Here is a 26,941-nt window from a genome sequence, read left to right on the forward strand (position 1 = left end):
TACACAAAAGTTCTAGTTGGTGTGAGAAAAGGCAGCTGGCTATAAATGTACAAAAAAACGTATGTAAAGGAGGATGAGTAGGAAAAACAAACCCATAATTTTCAGATACAGAATTAGTAGTGTCCTGCATGATACAGTGAAGTCGTTTAAATATATGGGTGTAGTACTGCAAAGTGATATGAAATGGAAGGAGAATGTGAGGACTGGGTTAGAGAAGGCGAATGGTCGACTTCGTTTTATTAGGAGAATTTTAGGAAAGTATCGTTCATCTGTAAAGGAGACCGCATGTAGGACGCTAGTGTGACCTGTTGTTGAGTACTGCTCTAGTGTTTGGGATCCACACCAGGTTGGATTAAAGAACGGCATCGAAACAATTCAGGTGCGGGTAGCTAGACTTGTTATCGGTAGGTTCGAATAACACGCAGGTGTTATGGACATATTTGAGAGGTGGTACGCCATTCTCTCACTTTAACAATACTGTGAGTAAGATTAATATTAATATTTTAGGTTATGATCTCGGTGTTCCCCAGTACTACATTTGGTATGTGTGGTTAATGACTTTTTACAAGAGGAAACTGTGGGCAAAATGTTCATGTCACTGCATGTCTAGGTAGACTTTTTTGCCGAATCATGGCCATTCTTACCGTGAAAATAACGCTTCCCTAATCTAAAATCCTCTTTCTCCAGACGAGAGATTTTGAGTAGCTGATTGGCTCCTCGCAGGATATGGAAAGCAGTGGTTTGCTCTCTCAGCATGGGAACGCGCCGGTGCTGTGTCTGAATAGTTCGACTGGTTTGTACGACGTAGAGGTTTTATTTATATTTTTGCTAATTCGGCTCCCATACGAAGGCTAGATGGACTAGATGGAAAGTGATTGTGATTCTTTGTGGTGTTCGTCTTGTGGTCCTCCCCTCGTGGAGAACTTAGGTCTTTCCATAGTGGGTGATACTTGTGGTCTGCAACGTGCAACTTGTGGTGGACTACGAGTCTATAGCAGTTTCCAACTGCGCCGACAGTGGAACTCCATATCATCTTGGACATATCGTTTGTCATGAGGGTGAACATATTCGTCTGACGTTTAACTATTCCAGCATTGTCGTGCCTGTGAATCAAATTCGTTTGGCCAGACCAGCGAGCGGGAACACCTCACAATGAAATTTGCCGGGATTTCAGGGTTCTGATAGGGAAGTTTCATGTGTTCTAATAATCAGAACACCAGCCCGGATAGTTTGCTACATCTGGAGATGGTGGCGAAGCCATTACACAAGTAAATCAGGGCAGTATAGTTAAGAACGCAGTGTTGCCTCGTCGCCAATGTTGTGGTTGGCAGGAGAGCCAACACCGGGTTACTAGAGGAGGCCGAAAGGCACGCGTTTTAGCTCACGCAGGCTGGCGTGAGGTCTGGAACAGGACAAGGAAATTAGAATTTAGAAAAACGGACGTAGCTGGTGGAATACTTAACTGTAATCCGTTAATGAAGAACGTCGGTCTTGACGGTATATGATTCACAATATCAATAGTAACTGATAATGGCGCCTTGCTAGGTCGTAGCAAATGACGTAGCTGAAGGCTATGCTAAACTATCGTCTCGGCAAATGAGAGCGTATTTTGTCAGTGAACCATCGCTAGCAAAGTCGGTTGTACAACTGGGGCGAGTGCTAGGAAGTCTCTCTAGACCTGCCGTGTGGCGGCGCTCGGTCTGCAATCACTGATAGTGGCGACACGCGGGTCTGGCGTATACTAACGGACCGCGGCCGATTTAAAGGCTACCACCTAGCAAGTGTGGTGTCTGGCGGTGACACCACAGGTTTCATATGCATTTTAATCAACTGCTGTCGAGTTTGCAGTATTAAAATAAACCGGTAGAATTGCTCTGCAGCTTTCAATTGCTTGCTTATACGTTTCTCTGTAATATTTAATTGTGTGATGTATGTTGCACATTAGATGTGTTGAGAAAAGATGAATTTTAGGAGCATTACACATGAAAGTCACTGAAGTCAAGCCTTGTTGTTTGCACAGCACTATCGTCATGCCATCAGGAGAGCAAGCAATACTTGTTAGTCATTTCATCGCAATAGTATTTATGCAGGCAGATTACAAGCTTGGGCTGGGCATTTAACGTGCGTGGCCTCTGAGATGACTGGAGCAAAAATAGTTCTGCCCTAGCGTGGAGTGGAGTGAGATGATTAATGTATTAGGTTGGTGCATAAGTCCGTAGCATTTTTGTTTTGTTGTGCAACTTGGTATTCGGGTTGCTATGGGTTTATTTGTCGGTTGTCAATTTTTATTTGTAGTTCACTGTTGCTATTGGAGATAGTGAGTGGAGCTGTGGGCCCTAGAAAATTGAGTGCCAAGTGGAGAAATTGGAACATTTCCGATACATTCTTCTGTTTGAGTTCAATATAGGGGTGACAGCAGAGGAGGCAGCCAGAAACATTTGCACTGTGTGTGGGGATAATGACATTATAAATAGCACGGCAAGAAAATGGAGATGGAAGTCCGATGGTGCCACGTCTGAACTGTATGTAGGATGAGGCAATGATGTTCAACCCAATTTGGCGATGTGTTCCCGGGTTCTCAGACTTGTGTGTGGGCGTGCATTATCGTGTTGGAGCAAGATTTCTGCTTGATTCTTGTCCGATCGAACAAGTCGGAAACGATTTTTGAGTTTATTCAGAGCCTTCACGTATGCCTCTGAATTGATGGTTGACCCTCCTGGCATCACATCCACGAGAATGACACCATCACAATCCCCGAAGACTGTCACCATGACTTTTCCAGTAGAGGGCGCTGTCTTCAATTTGCTCTTTTTGGGTGAATGAGAATGATGCCACTCCATGGACTGTTTTTTTGTTTCCGGTGCAAAGTGGTGCAGCCAGCTTTCGCCCCCCGTAGCGATCCCTGACAGAAAGGCCTCTCCGTCGGTCTCAAAACGCTCCAACAGTTCAGATGAAATGGCCTTTCTTTAAGTCTTGTGGTCCCCTGTGAACACTCGTGGAACCCATCGTGAGCACCTCTTTGAATATCCGAGAGTCTCGATCAGTGCAGACGCGCTTCCAATGCTGACCGACAAGTGTAGAGCCAAGTGTCGAGTTGTGATGCGCCGGTCGGCACGAATAATGGCATCCGCACGATTCAGCATGTCTGGAGCAGTGGCTGTGACAGGACGTCCCGAGCGTGGCTGATTGTGAAGCTCTGTTTCTGCATTTACTGAGGTTGTAACTTCCTTTACCCATCACCCAACTGCATTCCTATCAACTGCAGAATCGCGATACGCTACACCCAACCGTTTATGGGTACTCACCACGGTTTCTTTTCCTGAACACAACAAATCAACAACAACACGCTGCTTGTAACGTGAGTCGTATGTGGACGCCATTTTGACGCTGTACTACGGCTCTGCAATCTGCCAGAGCGGTCCGAAACTTCACCGGTGCACAGAACAAACATCTAATGTGAAACACAACAAGGACGATTGTCTATATATATTAATGGCTTTTTTTTTTTAAAATGTGGGGCATTACTTACTGAAAGACCCTCATAATTTATGATTTATTGATTCTAATATGTTGAAATAAATATAACCTATCATTAAACACTCAAACTTTCCGGTGGATTAAAACTATGTAACGCACTGGGAACTTAACCCACAAGCTTGCCAATCGTAGCTGACTAGGGTATCCAGGCGCTATTCACTGCCCGCCTCAGAGAACGATTTCCGCCAGTACCTCTCTCCCACTTTCCAAACTTCTCAGAATTTCTGCTGTATACCTTCTTGGACTCGCACCCCTGGAAGAAATTGTTTAGCCACAGCCTATAGGATTATTTCCAGAATGAGTTTTACGTTGCATGGGAGTGTGTGTTCTTCTTAGGATGACGTGCTCAAAACAACTATCTGCTACTGACAGAAAAAAAGTTGTTAAAACTGTCTGCAATTCTGGGGCTATCTTTCATCAGTCCACTATTTACCTTGCACTAATTTCTTCATTTTCATGATTCGTTTTTCCCTGTTCCTTTACTAGATTCCATATATTTCTTATTTTGTTACTAGTGGAGCTTATCTTTTTTATTTTTTTTTTTAGTTTATACATTTTGATGCTCTAATGACGTTACTTAGAGTTTTACAGCACAGTTTTTAACGTGATGTACTTATGTGTTCAAGCGCGTTCCTTGGTGTTAAGTACAGCCTTCTCTTACTCTTACATGATATTTTTATTCCATTCCCAGGATTTAAGTGCATTCAATCAGTACGCACAGGTTAATTCTTAGGAGAACAGTTTGCAAAGTACCTTTTGACTATGTTATTAAATACGTTACATTAGTCAATAACACCAGAGGTGTTGTGTACACCTTTACTGTCTGTGTTTCACAATTATTTCTCGAATTTCCCAATTTCTTTTTCATTTTTTACCCCTTTAGTTCTTTTTATTGGTGTCTTGCACTTTGATATTAAATGTCAACAGCTGGCTTTCAAGGTCTAAGAGACCATTAACAAAGGAAACTACAAAATGACTTTGCAGTCTCGATGCTCCCTTAAAACGATGTCATATTAGGGTTGATTGTTAGCAAAACTTTTGTTGCAGATTTTATGACGAGCATTAGGTTATATGAAATGGCAAGAGATGCAAATGTTGATCTCGAAGAGGTACACTTTAAAAAATTAAATTAAAACTCAACTTTTTATATTACCTCATTCTTCTGGTAAGTTAAGAATTTTAATAACGTATCTAGTTGTTTCATAAATAATTCACAACTGCGACATAGAGCCTTGTATACCAGCTTCAAAATTCCGATCACTGCAAAATCTATGGATATCAGTTTTTTTATATATTTATATCCTTTCTTTAAGTAAGTGAGAATTTGTTCTTCATGTATACCTTACCTGTACTTTTTGAATACTTAATTACATCCTTCCATTTTAAGCATTTCTGTATCAGTGGACAATTGATGTACAGAAAAACATATTACATCTACATGTTTTCCAGAGTGCAGTTCATGTAAACAAATGAAAAGTTCTTAGATTTTTTTAACCCGCCAATATTTTGATGCAACAGATTTACTTTTATCTCCTTTTTGTCTTCATATGCTTCAGTTATATTTACTTATTTTAGCACCAAGAACCAAAAATCTGAGCATATCCTAATAAAGGTGCTGTCCTCACACCAGTGACTACAGGGTATTCGCATAACTAACAGTAACCCCTCCTTAAAAGTTTTCCTTTCAGGCTACCGAATTTACTTCTCCTTTCAAAATTGTGTTATTTCATAATAACGTAACTTTTGTTAACAGACGTATGGAAGAGAGAGAAAAGATAAAAGTGGTATATCTATGTCTGCTATGGATCACTTTTATGTTTCTCCATCAGGTTGGTTGCATGCAGGACAGGAGTAGTCTACATGCTAGGACAATGACTTCATCAAAACTGCAGATGACGACAAATTTAAAAATTAAGGATAGCTGATGGTAGAAAATTTAAAAATTAAAGCTGTCAGATGTGTAACAAATTTAGAAATTGAAGTTGTCATATGGCAGTAAACTTGAAAATTAAAGATAGTGGATGACGAAGTATATTTTTCAGCCACAGATCAAGATGGCACTTGATGGAAAACTTTTACAACCAGTCACAGTGCAGTATTCTTTTTCTTTTTAGCCATAGACCGCCATGTTCCAAGATATCCACAGTGCTACTTATCAAATGTACACACACACACACACACACACACACACACGATGTCTTTTTTTATTTACTTTTGCGTCATGTTCAGAATTTTTGACAGAAGTTCAACAAGCTTCTTCAGATGCCATGTTGAAACATGTTTGCATATTAATCAAAAATTTTTCGTTATCACGCATACAGACTCACAGACATGCGCATATTAATCCAATAGATAGTGTAAAGGGCATAACTTGTAGTATTTCATAGTGATTTACATTCAGCATACTCAGAAGTATCCAAACGCTCTGACTTGTTTTGTTTTGCACCATGTTCAAAAGAATTTATCCAAAAACCTATGTTGCAGAAATTTTGGCTGTACTCAAAAGTATCCAGACACCCTTATTTTTTTCCTTTGTGTCACATTCGAAATTATTGTATTAATCCAACAAAAAAGGTAAAGGGCATAAGTCTTAGAATTTTTGTCCTGGCTCAAAAGTATCTGAACAAACTGCACTATTTTTCGCCATATTTATTAAAAAATTACCTAAAGGATGTAACTTTCAGTATGTTTGGTTGAGCTCAAAGGTATCCAAAAGCTCTGTACTTTTTGCTCAATAATCAGAAGCATTTATTCACAAAAAAAATTACTTGAAGATTTAACGTCCAGTCTTTTTTTTTATTATGGTCAACAATATATAAATACACTAAATATTTTCGCATTCGGGAGGACGACGGTTCAATCCCGCGTCCGGCCATCCTGATTTAGGTTTTCCGTGATTTCCCTAAATCGCTCCAGGCAAATGCCGGGATGGTTCCTTTCAAGGGGCACGGCCGACTTCCTTCCCCGTCCTTCCCTAATCCGATGAGACCGATGACCTCGCTGTCTGGTCTCCTTCCCCAAAACAACCAACCAACCACTAAAGTTTTATTCGACCTTACATTTGTCTAAAAATTGTGTATACGGTGTAACTCGCAGTTTTCGAAATTCTTTACAGGATGCTGAAAAAAATCCGAGTGTTCTGAATTTTTACGGCATATTAGAAGCATTTGTTCAGAAACTACATTCAGCAGCAACTGCGTTATTGGAGAATTCGATTTCCTTGCCATAGGCACAAAGAATCCTCAAATTAACTATTTTCCGCATCCAAATTGTTTTATGTTGCTTGTCAAGTGTCACGCAAGCAGGCATAGCCGAGAGTAAACTCGCTGAATGTAGTTTTTGCTTCTTTTGACAAGTCTTGTCTCGATGTAATATACAACCGAGACACTATGACACACATTCCAAATAGAAATTGGTAAGACTGAACTCAATGACTGAGTATTTTGTTTGCTCCGACACTGATAATGTTGAATGTTTATGGAAAAAGTTCAAGGCAATCGTAAAATGCGCTTTAGACAGGTACGTGCCGAGTAAAACTGTGAGGGACGGGAAAAACCCACCGTGGTACAACAACAAAGTTAGGAAACTACTGCGAAAGCAAAGAGAGCTTCACTCCAAGTTTAAACGCAGCCAAAACCTCTCAGACAAACAGGAGCTAAACAATGTCATAGTTAGCGTAAGGAGGGCTATGCGTGAAGCGTTCAGTGAATTCGAAAGTAAAATTCTATGTACCGACTTGACAGAAAATCCTAGGAAGTTCTGGTCTTACGTTAAATCAGTAAGTGGCTCGAAACAGCATATCCAGACACTCCGGGTTGATGAAGGCATTGAAACAGAGGATGACACCCGTAAAGCTGAAATACTAAACACGTTTTTCCAAAGCTGTTTCACAGAGGAAGACCGCACTGCAGTTCCTTCTCTAAATCCTCGCACAAACGAAAAAATGGCTGACATCGAAATACGTGTCCAAGGAATAGAAAAGCAACGGAAATCACTCAACAGAGGAAAGTCCACTGGACCTGACGGGATACCAATTCGATTCTACACAGAGTACGCGAAAGAACTTGCTCCCCTTCTAACAGCCGTGTACCGCAAGTCTCTAGAGGAACGGAAGGCTCCAAATGATTGGAAAAGAGCACAGGTAATCCCAGTCTTCAAGAAGGGTCGTCGAGCAGATGCGCAAAACTATAGACCTATATCTCTGACGTTGATCTGTTGTAGAATTTTAGAACATGTTTTTTGCTCGCGTATCATGTCGTTTTTGGAAACCCAGAATCTACTATGCAGGAATCAACATGGATTCCGGAAACAGTGATCGTGTGAGACCCAACTCGCTTTATTTGTTCGTGAGACCCAGAAAATATTAGATACAGGCTCCCAGGTAGGTGCTATTTCTCTTGACTTCCGGAAGGCGTTCGATACAGTTCCGCACTGTCGCCTGATAAACAAAGTAAGAGCCTACGGAATATCAGACCAGCTGTGTGGCTGGATTGAAGAGTTTTTAGTAAACAGAACACAGCATGTTGTTATCAATGGAGAGACGTCTACAGACGTTAAAGTAACCTCTGGCGTGCCACAGGGGAGTGTTATGGGACCATTGCTTTTCACAATATATATAAATGACCTAGTAGATAGTGTCGGAAGTTCCATGCGGCTTTTCGCGGATGATGCTGTAGTATACAGAGAAGTTGCAGCATTAGAAAATTGTAGCGAAATGCAGGAACATCTGCAGCGGATAGGCACTTGGTGCAGGGAGTGGCAACTGACCCTCAACATAGACAAATGTAATGTATTGAGAATACATAGAAAGAAGGATCCTTTATTGTATGATTATATGATAGCGGAACAAACACTGGTGGCATTTACTTCTGTAAAATATCTGGGAGTATGCGTGCGGAACGATTGGAAGTGGAATGATCATATAAAATTAATTGTTGGTAAGGCGGGTACCAGGTTGAGATTCATTGGGAGAGTCCTTAGAAAATGTAGTCCATCAACAAAGGAGGTGGCTTACAAAACACTCGTTCGACCTATACTTGAGTATTGCTCATCAGTGTGGGATCCGTACCAGATCGGGTTGACGGAAGAGATAGAGAAGATCCAAAGAAGAGCGGCGCGTTTCGTCACAGGGTTATTTGGTAAGCGTGATGGCGTTACGGAGATGTTTAACAAACTCAAGTGGCAGACTCTGCAAGAGAGGCGCTCTGCATCGCGGTGTAGCTTGCTGTCCAGGTTTCGAGAGGGTGCGTTTCTGGATGAGGTATCGAATATATTGCTTCCCCCTACTTATACCTCCCGAGGAGATCACGAATGTAAAATTAGAGAGATTAGAGCGCGCGCGGAGGCTTTCAGACAGTCGTTCTTCCCGCGAACCATACGCGACTGGAACAGGAAAGGGAGGTAATGACAGTGGCACGTAAAGTGCCCTCCGCCACACACCGTTGGGTGGCTTGCGGAGTATAAATGTAGATGTGGATGTAGATGTAGAAGTTTTTGTTACTGACATCCAACTGGTATAATACGATATGCATATTACAATGCAATACACACATCAGCACTACTGATCATATAATTTACAGCTTAAAGTGCACTTGTCGAGAAGAGTAAACAGTGCTATTCCCACGTCAAATACTCGTCTCTAAAACTAAAAAGACGGTCAAACGTTATAATGACCCAAAAATTGATTGTTGTTCACTTCTATGATGTCTGTCAAGTATCTGAACGTTATTTTTCATGTCTGAGATATCTGCAACAATACTTCAGCAACACAAAAAATGCATTGTTTACTTCAATTTTCACAATGTTAATTTACACACACACATACACAACACACACACACACACACACACACACACACACACACACACATGCACACACACGCGCGCAGGTGCACACGCACACACACATACACATGTCAAGTTGGTGTCTAACACGTGTTTGTGAAGTATAAAGTATAACTGCTCCAATGATTTTTTCACACTTTCAGATAACAGACAGCTGACAATGCAAGTTAGCCCTAACAGATTGATGTCAACCTGGCCAAGCACAAAATACAAGTTGGCTAAAATACTAGTGAAACACACAACAAACAGGCTGTCTGAATGTAATTAATTAGACCTACTCCTGATGTAAGGATCAATGCATCCTCAAATTAACGATTTCCCAATCCGTAAGTTTACAGCTGTACATAAATATGTATATGCTGTGGACACTTCACTCTGATGCTATGTATTGTCATAACCTAACGTTTCTCACCACCACCGGGCAGCGTAGCGCAGTAGTTAGCACAGTGGATTCGCTTTCGAGAGGACGACCGTTTAAACCCGCCTCCCGGCATCCTGATTTAGGCTTTCCATGATCTCCATAAATCGCTTAAGGCATATGCGGGAATGGTTCTTCCGAAAGGACCTGGCTGCTTTCCTTCTCCATCCTTCCCTAATCCGAGCTTGTGCTCCGTTTCTTATAACTCGTTGTCGACGGGACATTAAACACTAATCTCTCCACCGAGCGAGGTGGCGCAGTGGTTAGACACTGGACTCGCATTCGGGAGTACGACGGTTCAATCCCGCGTCCGGCCATCCTGATTTAGGTTTTCCGTGATTTCCCTAAATCGCTCCAGGCAAATGCCGGGATGGTTCCTTTCAAAGGGCACGGCCGACTTCCTTCCCCGTCCTTCCCTAATCCGATGAGACCGATGACCTCGCTGTCTGGTCTCCTTCCCCAAACCAACCAACCAACTAATCTCTCCCTCCTTAATCAATTTAGGAGAGATGAATGTACTGAGAAAAATATATCCGATGACACTGAAAGGCAATTATTGAGTTTTATTGCAAATTATTGGGTCTAGTCGAGGCCAAGTACGAAACGAACTACTGTAGTATTTACCAATGCTGTCTAAAACGTTTACCAATACGAATTATGGCGCCAAAGCTCTCTCAAACGTTTGCCAATTAGAAATTAGGCTTTCTAAAACTCTGGAAAGGAAGAGAAGCTGAAAGACAAGCATGATAGAACAATTAGGATGGGGAAAATAATCAATTTGAGGCTTCTCTCTGCTTTCAGTAAGGAAATCAAACTTCCAACGTACGTAAGTGCTACTTTAGGTAAGTTTTGGAAAAATACTTTTGTATATGCCACAAAAAATTCAGAATTTTCGAATCCTTTCGAGAACCCTGTAAAGTACTTCGAAGGTGCAAGTTACACCCTTTATATCATTTCTCAGTAAGTATGAAGTAAAAAAATTCAGAGCTTTTAGATAGTTTTGAGCACAGCCAAAAATACTGCAAGTTATACCCTTTGCGTAATATTTTGGGTAAATTCTTTTAATATGGTGCAAAAAATTATAGCATTTCGATACTTTTGGATACCCTGTAAGGTACTATGAAATACTGCAAGTTACATCCTTTATGTAGTTTTGTGTGCGTATGTGCATGTGTATGTGTGTGTATGTGTGTGTGTGTGTGTGTGTGTGTGTGTGTGTGTGTGTTTATGAATATCATTAGGTAAATTATTGAATAATTATCCACGTGGAGCTCCAAGAGGCTGATGGAAATACTGTGGATGCTTTCTAACATGGTAAAAAAAAATTATACTGCACTTTGATTGTTTGTAAAAAATTTCCTGACAGATCTATCTTGCTCTCTGATTGGCTGAAGGGCATCCCCTGTCATCCACCATTCTAATTTTTTAAATATTTACTTTCTAAATTTGCTGTACGTCAAACATCTTTAATTTTTAAATTATCTGCCATCTGCTAATGGAAGTGTGTGCTGTTATCCAGTATGAATCAGCAGGCGGAAGTAGTGTGTCTGTCACACGTGAACACCTAGAAACCGTGTATGGTGAAGAGATCGCGTCTCGTGAAATGGTTGGTCGCTGGCGTCACACGTTCTGAAAAGGAAGGCAGAGTGTGGATGATGAAGATCGAAGTGGGTGTCCCTGCATATTCACAAATGGAAACAACATTACTCCTTGTGCGACAGCCGGCCACTGTGACTGAGCGGTTCTAGGCGTTTCAGTCCGGAACCGCGCTGCTGCTACGGTCGCAGGTTCGAATCCTGCCTCGGGCATGGATGTGTGTTATGTCCTTAGGTTAGTTAGGTTTAAGTAGTTCTAAGATCCATAGTGCTTAGAGCTTTTTGGCATTAACGCTTCCATGTGAAAAACAATGAAGGTACTTTCGGAATGTCTCTTGTATTTACACTATACAGGGTGTTACAAAAAGGTACGGCCAAACTTTCAGGAAACATTCCTCACACTCAAATAAAGAAAAGATGTTATGTGGACATGTGTCCGGAAACGCTTAATTTCCATGTCAGAGCTCATTTTAGTTTCGTCAGTATGTACTGTACTTCCTCGATTCAAAGCCAGTTGGCCCAATTGAAGGAAGGTAATGTGGACTTCGGTGCTTGTGTTGACATGCGACTCATTGCTCTACAGTACTAGCATCAAGCACATCAGTACGTAGCATCAAGAGGTTAGTGTTCATCACGAACGTTGTTTTGCAGTCAGTGCAATGTTTACAAATGCGGAGTTGGCAGATGCCCATTTCATGTATGGATTAGCACGGAGCAATATCCGTGGCGCGGTACGTTTGTATCGAGACAGATTTCCAGAACGAAGGTGTCCCGACAGGAAGACGTTCCAAGCAATTGATCGGCGTCTTAGGGAGCACGGAACATTCCAGCCTATGACTCGCGACTAGGGAAGACCTAGAACGAGGACACCTGCAATGGACGAGGCAATCCTTCGTGCAGTTGACGATAACCCTAATGTCAGCGTCAGAGAAGTTTCTGCTGTACAAGGTAACGTTGACCACGTCACTGTATGGAGAGTGCTACGGGAGAACCAGTTGTTTCTGTACCATGTACAGCGTGTGCAGGCACTATCAGCAGCTGATTGGCCTCCACGGGTACACTTCTGCGAATGGTTCATCCAACAATGTGTCAATCCTCATTTCAGTGCAAATGTTCTCCTTACGGATGAGGCTTCATTCCAACTTGGTCAAATTGTAAATTTTCACAATCAACATGTGTGGGCTGACGAGAATCCGCACGCAATTGTGCAATCACGTCATCAACACAGATTTTCTGTGAACGTTTTGGCAGGCATTGTTGGTGATGTCTTGATTGGGCCCCATGTTCTTCCACCTACGCTCAATGGAGCACGTTATCATGATTTCATACGGGATACTCTACCCGTGCTGCTAGTACATGTGCCTTTACAAGTACGACACAACATGTGGTTCATGCACGATGGAGCACCTGCACATTTCAGTCGAAGTGTTCGTACGCTTCTCAACAACAGATTCGGTGACCGATGGATTGGTAGAGGCGGACCAATTCCATGGCCTCCACGCTCTCCTGACCTCAACCCTCTTGACTTTCATTTATGGGGGCATTTGAAATCTCTTGTTTACGCAACCCCGGTACCAAATGTAGAGACTCTTCGTGCTCGTATTGTGGACGGCTGTGATACAATACGCCATTCTCCAGGGCTGCATCAACGCATCAGGGATTCCATGCGACGGAGGGTGGATGCATGTATCCTCGCTAACGGAGGACATTTTGAACATTTCCTGTAACAAAGTGTTTGAAGTCACGCTGGTACGTTCTGTTGCTGTGTGTTTCCATTCCATGAATAATGTGATTTGAAGAGAAGTAATAAAATGAGCTCTAACATGGAAAGTAAGCGTTTCCGGACACATGTCCACATAATATATTTTCTTTCTTTGTGTGTGAGGAATGTTTCCTGAAAGTTTGGCCGTACCTTTTTGTAACACCCTCTATAGTGTGTTCCTTATCAACGTTTAAAAACCTCCAAAGCGCCGGCCGCGGTGGTCTAGTGGTTCTAGGCGCGCAGTCTGGAACCGCGGGACTGCTACGGTCGCAGGTTCGAATCCTGCCTCGGGCATGAATGTGTGTGATGTCCTTAGTTTAGTTAGGTTTAAGTAGTTCTAAGTTCTAGGGGACTGATGACCACAGAAGTTAAGTCACATAGTGCTCAGAGCCATTTTTGAACCTCCAAAGCGAAATAGATGAAATTGAGACAAATAACTAATATAATGCACATGTGGTTGCAAATGTTGGGAAATGCTCCAAAAGTGGATGACAAATGTGAAGTCACTACATGACATACCTCACCGAACTTGCAGCGGCTGAGCCTGTCGGTCTGTCGCAACTGATCATTCAATCCAAATATTCGCGTCGGTGTGACTCCGCGCCTACGTGAGCAACTTTAGCACGTGGAGCTCAGGGTTCGATTCATGCGTCCAGCAGGCAGAATTTTTTCATTGCACGAGACAATTATGTGTTTACACTGAGGTATTTCTTTATTAACTGATTCACCGCTCTCGCGCTTTCCGCTGGTTATTACAAAATACATTACAACAAAAACCTATAGTTTTGCGTCACAGATAAAGGAGTATAAGTTCACGAAATACGTCATTACCAGTAAATTATCTATGTTTTCTCTACAACATAACGTCTGTAAACATAAACAGAAGGGAGAAAAGGAAAGAGACACAAAATAAGAACAGCTCCAGCTTGGTTACAGATAAGGCAATAATTTTTTAATTTCTGCGTTTACAACACACTAACAAAAGGAGTTCGAAATTTGTACCGCATGCTTGAACGCAAGTATTGCATCCCTCCCTGATCCCTCCACGAACGCGCTCGAAAATATCGTCCGTATTTTGAATATGACGTCACATGATCAATATTTGTCATCCACTTTTGGGGTATTTCCCAAACATCATCTCCCAAAATTCTACGATCCAGCTTCTCGTAAGTGTCTGCCCATGGCGATGAATTTCTTCTTATTGAAATGACATCTGTTGCTTCGTCTTCAGCTATAAGTCATGAACTGTAAACAGTGGTAAACTTCACCAGGCAGACATACCAGACGAGTGTGTGTTGTTTTTCAAGGTTTCACTACCAACGTAGACATATCAGAAAGTCGTTTATTATGAACTGTAAACTGTTTACGAACACGTCTGCTGACATGCATTGCTCGTTCAAGACCTCGAGTCTCCTAAGATATTCATTTTCAACTATTAGCTCTTTATATCAAACCAATCTGTTTAAGAATTTCTTCTATTTCTGTAACTTTCACACTGAAGATTTTGGGCACTTTGTATATGCTCTGGAATCGCTTGAGACCCGGCTTCTACTGCACTCCTGTTTCCACAGCAGTCACATAAGTTCGCCAGTAAATAGTCCCAGGAAAGCGTGATGACGATTTATGACACCCCCAGCTCAGTCTACAAGTAAGTAAAACCGAAGGCTGGTTAACACCACAGTGTTTTACTAGGCATGGTCCTACAATAGGTGATCTGCCCTTGAACTCCTCCAACGTTTGAACTGAGGTAACCAGCCAATTATAGCGGGACCAAGAGTTTTACATGAACTCCACGTCACGATTCTTCTTGCGATTTTCCACGTTAACAAATCATTGACAAAGGTGAAATATGCGATAAGAGACACAGAAAAATTTCTGGAAACGATTTGGGCTCGAGCCCCATATCTATAGGTTGGCACTTACCTCCAGAACCACCGAGTCATAACTACAGTATTATGTTTTATAAACAATTTGTAAGAGTGTTAGATTTCTCAGATGCCAAGTAGGTGACAGACGACGATTGACGGTGTGGTCAGTGCCCTCACTGTACTCCTGGCGTCCTTGTCCTGCCTTAAATATCGAAGTCCATGCTGTAGCATTCTAGTGATGTATACCCAGAAATGCTTGTACCATAGTGCAACTCCACTAATGTGTTCGGCGACTTGAAGGTTGCTGCAGAGTGTGCCTGATGTAGAACTGCCGATTTTGACAGGAGTTACTCTGTGATGATGTTCACACATACACATTCTCGTCGTAACAGCAGTTGCGTTTACATACATGCCTGTTTGGCTCCACATATTAGTCGACCACAATAATACTGCACATGGCAGTGAGTGCGCTTCGGTAGAATTGTCGTGAGTTTCTGTCGCGATATTTCAAGAAGACACCATGAATGATTTGATAGTATATGCACAACTGTCTTGAAATCATTCACAATGCAATGCGTTTTCCTTAGTCACCACTGTACTTGTTTACTGTAATGTCACCACGCTGCCGCGCGGAGTGGCCGCGTGGTTCGAGGCGCCATGTCACGGATTGCGCGACCCCTCCGTCATGGGTGTGTGTGTGTGTGTGTGTGTGTGTGTGTGTGTGTGTGTGTGTGTGTGTGCGTGTGTTTAAGTTAGTTCAAGTAGTGTGTAAGTCTAGGGACCGATGACCTCAGCAGTTTGGTCCCTTAGGAATTCACACTCACGTCACCACGTGTTACCGATAACGGCCACGAGAGGCCAAGTGCAATAACATCGTGATTGGCTAGTACGTTAATTCGATCACCTCTCGGATTTGACACCTATTCGTTTTTGCCGCGTTACAGGTAATGGGACTATCAGGTCGTACGTATGCATGCATTTGTGTCTCACTTGCCATAGGAAAACGAAGCCACTTAAAGGCACTCTTAAGTGATTTTTTAACTGATTGATTCTCGGAGATTATATTCAGCGGCAGTCTTCAATGGGAATTACGTATTATTTCGGCTAGCTAATGAAATTCATCTCGTCACTCAAATAGAAATGCCTGTAAATATAAGAACGGTGAAGATTTCTAAGTGCTCCCCCAAGTGGCCCCGAAATTCAAGATACCTTAACACAACTGAACTTCAGTGGAGCCACATCATTCGTATTGTTCAGTGTGTGAATTCTTTGCCACACATCCTTATCTAGTTGTAGGAAATACTGTACATACCGTTGAAGGCGCTTAAGCGTCAGATGGAGTCATTTCTAACTTTTCTAGCTTCTGTGGTCTGCAACGGTGTTTAAGTCTGTTGTTAGCAGATCAAACAAATATGACTCCATAGTGTAAGTATAGCAGTACACTGTACCGTTAGGAATCTAAGGGCTAGAGCTGGATGCATAAGAGCAATAAGGCAGCACAAGAAATATCGCAGTTTGCCTCAGGAAAGTTAATGCCTCCAATTCACTCTTAGCACAGATGAATGTCGCATCATGGGTTGGCACCGCTCGGTACAAAGATACAACAAATGCAAGCTTTTTGCGCAGTGTTATTTGGTTTTTATAATTAATTTAAATGAATATGTCGTCTGCTATTTTCAAGATTATAATTATAATTTTTTCAGGCGGCGCTGCAAGCTGAGCGTGTTCGCTCACCCTCTGTAAAAAGAGCGAAGTTGCCGGCGCTGTAGCTCAGCGCGTTCGGTCAGCGGGCTGGCCACCCTCTGTAACAAATATCTGAGTAATATTTTCAGTTATAGACTTCCGCATAGATCCACAAAATCAAAAACGAAAGATAACGAAGAAACATACAGGGAAAATATGGTTAGTGTCGCTGCCTTCAGTGCGGAAAGCCCTCGGTTCGATTCCCAGAAGCTCCTCGGGATTTTTCTTAAGTATAGAGGTCTGGTACGAGGTCCACTCAGCCCTCGTGAGGCTAAATGAGGAGCTGCTTGAATAAATAAGCAACGACTTCATTCGGATTAGCCTACCTCTCATGTCCCACGGTCATAGACGGCTCCTCTTACTGCCTTGTAGGCAGCATTCGGAACAGGCCGAACACCTAATTCTTGAGTGGTGATAACTTCGATTTCTAAGAGAAAATCATAGTATTTTTAACTTTTCCTAATTTTTTGTTGAGCTTCAAATATTAAATTGACAAATTTGACAGTTAAGCTGAGAAGAAGAGTACTGATTCGAAATGTACCGTAGTGAGATCAAAGCTTGTGCACCTCTCCACGAAATACTCCATCAGACCCGCGCGGGATTGGCTGAGCGGTCTCGGGCGCTGCAGTCATGGACTGTGTGGCTGGTCCCGGCGGAGGTTCGAGTCCTCCCTCGGGCATGGGTGTGTGTGTTTGTCCTTAGGATAATTTAGGTTAAGTAGTGTGTAAGCTTAGGGACTGATGACCGTAGCAGTTAAGTCTCATAAGATTTCACACACATTTGAACATTTTCTTGAACTCCGTCAGACTCAAATCGGTTATAGAAGTGTCTTACCCATGGAACTTAACTGACAAAATAACAAATAATTTATACAATGGTTTGTTGCTTAGTAACCTAAATTCTGTAGAATTATTACATTAATAATGTACTATTACTTAGTTATTTATTATAAATTATGTCCAAGAGTAAGTTGTATGCGAAATAGGTTGTCATTTGACAATATTGTTCTATATTATAACCTTCGGAATCTAAAAGTTGTGCGAAAACATGTTACTACAGTTGGAAGTAGTGATTAAATTAAAAAATGTGCTGAGTTTTTTCACAGAACTCACCAGGATAACAAAAAGCACAAATGCTACACACTTCAGGGTGATCGTGACATTCTTCTCTTGTGTGAAGCTGTATGCGAAACGAAAGTTCTTATATCAAGATCGATTTGATTTTACTGCAGTTACTGATTCATTAAAAAAATCTTATCTGCTGAACGGTTTTAACAAGAAAAACAATTATTACGAATAGTAGAGCGTGAAACGTGTATTTAAACTGCATATATTAGAACTTGTAAATATCAACGGACTACTTGTGATCTTTCCTCAGTGTAACGGTAACTGAATTCTCAATCATATATTCCGAACTTCTTAAGTCCGGATGGCATATCTTAAATGTCTTGATTAAACACATCTGTGGAGAGCACCTCTATATTTCCTGAAAAGTTTAGTTGATACAACAATAATTCTGTATCAGGTTAAAAAATGGTAAGTTACATTTCGTAACATGAAGCTTGAGAAAGCTAATTTTATTTCCAAAATTATAATATGCTAACAAGTCGACTTTCATTGTAGAATCAAGTAGCTACATCTTTACAATTAAATGGTTATCATGTAAGTGATATTCATTTGAGGTACATGCATACTGTACATAATAGCTGTTAGGATTTTACACTGTAAAGGATCATTGCACTGTAGTGCAGAAAAGATGTCTTCATAACAAAAATAGAATATCATATTTACGGTCACTACTCTTCTTCGTGCTGCATTAACAGTTATAGTACACTGACTTAACTAATAACAGTCAAAGATAACATTGATACTAATGACCAATAATAACATTACACGTAAATAAAGCATCAGACTGTTACTAAAATTGTTTGTTCCTGTTTAGTGTTTTCTCGAGTTTCAAAAGCAGTTTGTCTATATTTTTACTTAAAAAAAATAACAAATATCACACATAATTATTGGCTTCTTGAAGAACGTTTCTGAGAATCGTGAAAGCTATGGTCTTCTAAAGCGTTATGTAACGAAACAGCAATTTTTTGTTACAATACGCTTTTATAGACACCTCCCATTAAATTACTAGTCATTTGCGATGAGTGAATTTATTCATTCTCCTAGTTCAATGCACAAGTTTTCGTAAATATAGATCACTACAAGTTTAATAAACATTATAAACATTAATATCTGAGTAGCAGACAGAGGGTATAACGGATAATTAGTCAGTACAAGTTTCCATGCTGCCACATTCCAGCTTCGTACATGAATGTCGAGTTACAGAGCCAAATGATAAGATTTTTGCTTTGTGAACTGCCCTGCAATCATAATGTTATTTGGCAGGTTCCTAAAGCCACGAACTGTTCGTGGAAAGAAGTAATGACCAGGCTGCACTGATTTCCTGGGCAAAATTGTTAGTGAAGTAAACTGACTGTAAGCTTCAATCCATATCACCGCAGGAAACTGTCATAATTCACGTCGCGAACATCGAAATACTCACTAAATGAGCTACATCAACAATAGCTGCCAGAAACTGAGGCGGCTGTCCTGGAGACCTGTGTTTGCATTCCCACCAATTGTGAAGTGCTACTTTCTGCTTATAAGAACTTGTATTTTCTTCCTTGACATTGATAATGTAACTCCTACGTTAACATATTAGCTGTCGGATACTGTGTGTGATACTTCTAGTTCTTCAGAGACACATGTCTCTTGAAATATGGCTGATGTACTAATGAAAATAGTGTTGCGGTACACAGACGATGGTTATGAATCTGCAGTATTACATAACATGCTTTGATTTTTGTCGGGAAGTAGGCACAGCAGCAAGACAGATACAATATGTACAGAGAGTAAACTTTTTGATACCAGATATATTGAAATTAATTGCAAAAATCAATATCAAACCTTCTCAGCTGTTCATTTGACTATGTCTCTGCCTTGAAAATAACGTGCAGTCTCGATAATCTACAGTTTGTACGGAACACTGCTTCATCCTCATGTAAGCAAGTCTATCTGTAAAGAAAACATTCCATTGTGGCACTGGATTCTTATAAATTTTTACATTGTCAGACTTATTAGAGTTAAGAAAAATCCCTTCTCTGCGGAGACATTTCTGGTGGTCTTTCATAATAAAACGTTGCAGGATTGTTTTCTTTTCGACTGTTTTCAGACATTCCTTCCTCTGCATAACGTAACTGTCATCGGTCAAGAGATCCGACCTCCAGCAAATGATTAACAATAGCGTCGAGCGAGTTTCGGAACAGGTTAATAGTGGTATATTTTATTTACATTATATCACTACGTGATCCAATGTGTTGCACCACGTTCATGCTGCCAAGACGAGCAAAACCTCGTGTTGTAGTGAAATGTTTTAAGAAATATTTAAAAACGCGTTCACTCTTATCTTCGATAGTATTTTACTGCAAAGTGCCGTCTGTTTTCAGTCAAACAGTTCTCTTTATTTATTTAGCGCTTGCCTGACGCTTCACTATATGCAGCATAGTAGTGTCGTCGGCTTTTAAACGTTCATTCTCGTCCACCAAATGGGTCGTTCGCGCTGGAGCAATTCTTAAAGAATTTTGTAAACTGATGTAATCTCGGGAGCCTTTGTTCAGTTCAGTTCTTAAGGCTGACGAACCTGATATTGGTTCGCACACTCTGGGGCCGAAGATGTTTGGGAGTTTGAGTAGACTGTAAGGAGTCTCGTACGAGATGGAACCGACGAGTAGAGAGCTACGAGGGAGTGAGCTGGCCGTGTGGGCCCCTCAGCTGATGGAGAGCTTTCCGAGCGCCTTCCCGTCGCACTCGCCGCAACCCGGCACGCCGCACGGCCGGAAAATGGAGTCCGCGGCGGCGGGCAGGAAGAGGCCCGGCGGCGGCAGCAGCGGCGGCGGATACAGCGACTGCAGCGCCAGCAGCGACGACACGAGCGGCGGCAGCGCGGGCGCCGCCCCCGCACCCGCCCCCGCGCCCACCGCGCCGCTGCCGGGGGTGACCGGCGTGAACGCAGACCGCCCTGACATCGACACCGGGCTGCCCACGCCGACTCGGCTGCCGCCGCCGCCGCCGCCGCCGCCGCCGCCGCCACCCCCGCTGCTGCTACTGCTGGCTGCAGAGGACGAGCTGCTGGCCGCCGCCGTCGTAGCCTCCTTTGCTGTCACCGACCTGAACACATACGGGGCTCGGTCAAAGTGATAAGCACGTCGGTAATGCTAATACCACGCTACTTTGATAATGGGCTCAATTCGGCGAGGGAGAGAGTCCACGAGTCTCTTCGGGTATGCCGTATACAGCTTGTAGGTCGGCCGGAGTTAAATAACAAATTTTCCTCATGCGTTTGCTGAACTAGGTTACATATACATGGTGCACTAAAATTCCCCTTACAAACTTCTAGGACTTGCAGAAGGACTAAGTGGATGATATTTTGAAACGGAACCCTTGTCCGGTAACTTACCGTTGCCGTGCTACAACCATTTGAAAACATGATACTTCCTGGCAGATTAAAACTGTGTGCCGGACCGGCAGGAAGTTTCATATCGGCGCACACTCCGCTGCAGAGTGAAAATCTCATTCTTCATTTGAAAACATGTTGGTAGCGCAATCGCTTTTACAAGTAATTCATTAGGTGGGACCCAGTACATCACTTGTTTTGCAGTTCAATTCGTTAATAAGCACAGAAACAAAAAGGGAACTTAATCAGTTTTCACAAACATTGTTGTTTACCGTTAAACGAATTCGGGTGTTCAGCTTCTCCTTGGAGCACCAGTTACGCCTGCTGACGGTGAAGGTATCCGTTTCTCGAAGCCGTTGCGTAATTGTGGCGAAAAGGGTATGCGATGGAGTCTGACGTTGTGAATAACGATCTCGATAAAGGCGGCGAGCAGCTCTTCCATTAGTGTGAACTTCACCATACAGAAGGGTCATGTCTGTGTATTCTGCAAACGTGTACTCAACCATGTTGTTCTAACACTCACAGACACGTAAACGATGCTCGAACCAGGTCAGAGAAGTAGGATAGACGTCGAATGAGCTCAGCCGATACGATGTAAGTACCCCACACTGTAACTACCCTGCTACATACCTACCTAACAGCTGGCCGCGGTGGCCGAGCGGTGGCCGAGCGGCTCTAGGCGCTTCAGTCCCAAACCGCGTGACTGCTGCGGTCGCAGGTTCGAATGCTGCCTCGGGCATGGACATGTGTGATGTTAGGTTTAAGTAGTTCTAAGTCTAGGGGACAGATGACCTCAGATGTTAAGTCCCATAGTGCTCAGAGCCATTTGAACCTACCTAGCAAACACGTTTTCAAGCGGCGAGTGTGAAAATCTTATGGGACTTAACTGCTAAGGTCATCAGTCCCTGAGCTTACACACTACTTAACCTAAAGTATCCTAAGGACAAACACACACACCCATGCCCGAGGGAGGACTCGAACTTCCGCCGGGACCAGCCGCACATTCCATGACTGCAGCGCCTGAGACTGCACGGCTAATGCCGCGCGGCTTTTTAAGCGGCTGTAGCACGAGAAACGGTACGTTTCCAGACACAGGTTCTAGTTCGAAATATTGTCTACTCAGTCCCCTGGCTACAAGTCCTAGAAGTTTGCAGCGGAAATTTTAGAGCGCCCTGTATAAAGGGCAGTCAAGTGAAAACCGAACACCCACCACAATGGGATCGTTGAATCGTTTCATTCAAAAGTGATCACCACACGCGTTAAGACATTTATCCCACAGGGGTACGAGGCGATCAGTTGTTGTTTCGTACACCCACTTTTGCACCTCCTCGTCCGACTAACACGGATGTCCTAGTACGTCTTTCTTCAGACCGCCAAAGATGTGAAAATCACATGGCGAACGATCCGGGCTGTACAGAGGATATTGCAGTGTTTCGCAACAAAAGAGTTAAACGTTCAGTCTCGTCCACCAAATGGGTTGCTCGCGCTGGAGAAATTCTTACAGAATTTTGTAAACTGATGTAATCTCGGGAGCCTTTGTTTAGTTCAGTTCTTAAGACTAACGAACCAGATATTGGTCCGCATACACTGGGGCCGATTGGCAGCGTGGGAGAATGGCGTTATCGTGCAATAGGACAATCCCGTCAGACAATATTTCTGGACGTTTTGACTATGATGCGTAGCAGTTTCTGCAAAGTGTGTTCATATCACTGCGCTATGATTGTCGTTACAAGCTAGAAGAACTTGACAAGCAGAGGGCCTCTGCAGTCGAAGAAGTCGTTAGGACCTTACGTAGTGCCAACATTTGGAGCCCGAGGGCAAATGGCAATGCCAACAGTGGAAACATCCCTCATTTCCCCGCCGGCCGAGGTGGCCAAGCGGTTAAAGGCGCTACAGTCTGGAACTGCGCGACTGCTACGGTCGCAGGTTCGAATCCTGCCTCGGGCATGGATGTGTGTGATGTCCTTAGGTTAGTTAGGTTTAAGTAGTTCTAAGTTCTAGGGGACTGATGACCTTAGAAGTTAAGTCCCATAGTGCTCAGAGCCATTTGAACCATTTGAACCTCATTTCCCCCGCCAAAGTAGTTGTTCACACAAATTCCGGCAAGATGGATGTCGGTTTCAATCGGACGGGGATGTGCAAGAGTGGGTGTGGTTACGGATCCGTCAGTGACCGAGAGCAATCTACGAAACAGGAATTGATCGTCTCGTCTCCCAGTGGGAAAAAATCTCTTAACACGTGCGATAATTATTTTTGAATAGAACCATTCCATGGTCCGTTGCGACGGGCGTACATTCACTTTAAATTTTACATTCATTGACACAGGGTTCAAGTGTTCCCATTTAAGCCAACATCTCGTCTGAAGTTAATGTCGCGGCCATCATCAGAGCTTTTCTTTGTTGCACTCAGCTTCGGTTTCTATTGTTGGGACGCAAAATTAAACAGTAATATACACTGCATTTATATGTTTCTAACGTTAAAGAGTTCTTCAAAATTTTGACAAGTGCTGTAACTAAAGCTTTTGAGAATAGTGTGGTAGACCGGTGGCAATACAGTGCTAAGCCACACTTGCGGTATGTTCTAGACCAGATGTAATCCCTGGTGCGTAATCGGGATCTGCATCACTGCCATCAGTAAATGGACACTGTCGCCATTAACACTCTCGCCAAGTAGCCATCTCTGAACTCGATTACAACATTTCGATGTCACTGGTATATTGGTACTGTGACGTAGCACTGTTTTCATCCAAAGACAAGAACATTGAAATGGTAAGGCAAAACAGTGTATAGAGGATGGTCAGGAACAGTCTGTAAAGGTGTTGTAGTGTACGTTGTGCTGGGAAATAATTGATAAGAAAAAAAATTCAATGCTTTGCGCCGTTTCTGAGTTAATTAGCATTGAAGTTAGCCAATCAGGCTGTTGCGCCCGCAAGTACAAGCGGACCGTCAGCGACATTGTCCATAAAGTGTTCTTCGTTTGGTTTCCTAAAACTGAACAACAGAGCGATAGAGAAATTAGACACGGGACGGTAGTGAGGATCGAACAGGAGCCAAAGGCTGAGCAGTCTCGTGAGCTGTAATCTACACTATGAGAACAACTGACACTAATTGTATCTGGCGGGCCACTAGAATTTGGTCGCGCAATGACCTGATTGGTTAACATAAATGCTAATTAACTCGGTAACCGAGTCTTTTTCTTAACAGTTATTTCTCAGGAAAGCCTACCCTGCAACATCCTTACAAACTTTACATGTTGTTTGTAATCACACATATACACTTAAAAGCCAAAGAAAATGGATCACCTGCCTAAAATCGTGTAGCGCCCCCGCGAGCACACAGAATTGTGGCAACGCGACGTGGCATGGACTTGACTAATGTCTGAAGTAGTGCTGGAGGTAACTGACACCATAAATCCTGCAGGGCTGACCATATATCCTTAAGAGTACGAGGGATTGGAGGTCTCTTCTCGACAGCACGTTGCAAGGCATCCCAGATATGCTCAATAATTTGCATTTCTGGGGAGTTTGGTGGCCAGCGAAAGTGTTTAAACTAAGAAGAGTGTTCCTGAAGCTACTCTGTAGCAATTCTGGACTTGTGGGATGTCTCATTGTCCTTGTGGAATTGACCATATCCGTCGGAATGCACAATGGACATGAATGGATGCAGGTGATCAGACAGGATGCTTACGTACGTGTCACCTGTCGGAGTCGTATCTAGACGTATTAGGGGTCCCATATCACTCCAATTGCACACGCCACACACCATTACAGTCTCCACCAGCTTGAAGAGTCCTCTGATGACAAGCAGAGTCAATGGATTCATGAGGCTGTCTCCACATCTGCACACGAGACTCATACGACCAGGCAACATGTTTCCAGTCATTAACAGTCCAATGTCGGTGTTGACGGGCCCAGGCGACGCGTAAAGCTGTGTGCCGTGTGGTCATATAGGTTACACAAGTGGGCCTTCGGATCCGAAAGCCCATGTCGATATTGTTTCGTTAAATGGTGCGTATGCTGACACCTGTTGATGCCCCAGCCTTGAAATCTGCAACAATTTGCAGAAGGGCTGAACTTCTGCCACACTGAACCATTTTCTTCAGTCGTCATTGGTCCCGTTCTTGCAGGATTGTTTCCCAGCTGCAGCGATGTAGGAGATTTGATGTTTTACCGGATTCCTAATATTCACGGTAGACTCATGAAATGGTCATACGGGAAAATCCCCTCTTCATCGCTATCTCTGAGATGCTGTGTCCTATCGCTCGTGCGCCGATTATAACACCACTTTCAAACTCACTTAAGTCTTGATAACCTGCCATTTCTGCAGCAGTAACCGATCTAACAACAATAGCCGTTGCCGACCGCAGCGCCGTATTCTGCCTGTTTACATATGTCTGTATTTGAATACGCATGCCTATATCAATTTCGTTGGCGCTTCAATGTATATGCACCTTGAGGGCGAATAATGATACCGTCAGTGCGGATGTACATTACGTCCGAACTCTTGCGAGAATCAGGTGAAGTTGCGAGCAATGAGGATAATGGACAGTGGACGCAACATATCTAGTGTGCGACAAGCAAAGAACTTGGGCTGGAGAGAATGCGTGCCCTGATAACGGAAGCGGTTACGGCGAGAGCTCGCGTATAGAGGGAAATCCGGGTTCGAATATCAGTCCAGCACAAATTTTCACTTGTTACCTTTGGATTTATTTCAATATCCGATTGTGGCTGAGGTCTGAATTTCTCTTCCAACAATGACATTGTCAACAAATACTTTCTATTGGTTCAAACGGATCTGCTCGTTGCCAACATGTAGTGTAGTTGAAAACAAAACAGATAGCATGATCAGACTAATTTTCACTAAATTGAGGGTTATCATTTTCTTCCGTCGACCTATTGACATAGTCTCAAATATTTTCTATGGTATTAAGGTCGTGTGAAACAGCGGGCCGGTGATGGTGATATAGTGCGAGGGTATTCCCGAAACCAGTAATGTATGCTTGCAGGTTTGAAAATAGGGGCAACATGTCGTCACTAACAATATTGAAATAAACTTCCTCGTTCATTTTCACGGTAATCTAAACGAGTAGCACGGAGTCATTGTACTAAAAACACCATCACAGAACGATCCCCTATCTGAGCTATACATTCTTATCACCTGCAGGTTGTGAAAGAATTATCGGCAGCGGATTTTCCTCCACGAAGAACATTTTGTCTCTGGTTGTGGCAACAGATAACTATCTTAATTGGAGTTCTGTCGTCTGTACTTTTCAACGGTGAAGCGACCACTGGCAGATCTGGAATCATAAACATACATAATCGTCACCTGTGGTCAACAGGAAATTTAGGGGAATGGTTGATCCGTCTCATCAGCAACACTTGGCATCAATGTTTCGGCATTGACTATTGGCATGCACCTTGTGGTGTCACCGCCAGACACCACACTTGCTAGGTGGTAGCCTTTAAATCGGCCGCGGTCCGGTAGTATACGTCGGACCCGCGTGTCGCCACTATCAGTGATTGCAGACCGAGCGCCGCCACACGGCAGATCTAAAGAGACTTCCTAGCACTTGCCCCAGTTGTACAGCCGACTTTGCTAGCGATGGTTCACTGACAAATTACGCTCTCATTTGCCGAGACGATAGTTAGCATAGCCTTCAGCTACGTCATTTGCTACGAT

At 42.9% G+C, this 26,941-nt stretch overlaps 1 protein-coding gene across 1 annotated transcript in view; it reads right to left on the bottom strand.

Moving 5' to 3' along the window:
• Window positions 1-26,941, bottom strand: part of LOC124722463 (doublesex- and mab-3-related transcription factor A2) — a 206,807-nt gene that overhangs the window by 125,133 nt on the left and 54,733 nt on the right. Inside the window, exon 4 of the mRNA XM_047247620.1 lies at window positions 20,776-20,977. Within this exon, the coding sequence (XP_047103576.1) occupies window positions 20,776-20,977 (202 nt within the window). The remainder of the gene's footprint in view (window positions 1-20,775; window positions 20,978-26,941) is intronic.

This window comes from Schistocerca piceifrons, chromosome X (genome assembly GCF_021461385.2).
Source record: "Schistocerca piceifrons isolate TAMUIC-IGC-003096 chromosome X, iqSchPice1.1, whole genome shotgun sequence".
Taxonomy (NCBI): Eukaryota; Metazoa; Arthropoda; class Insecta; order Orthoptera; family Acrididae; genus Schistocerca; species Schistocerca piceifrons.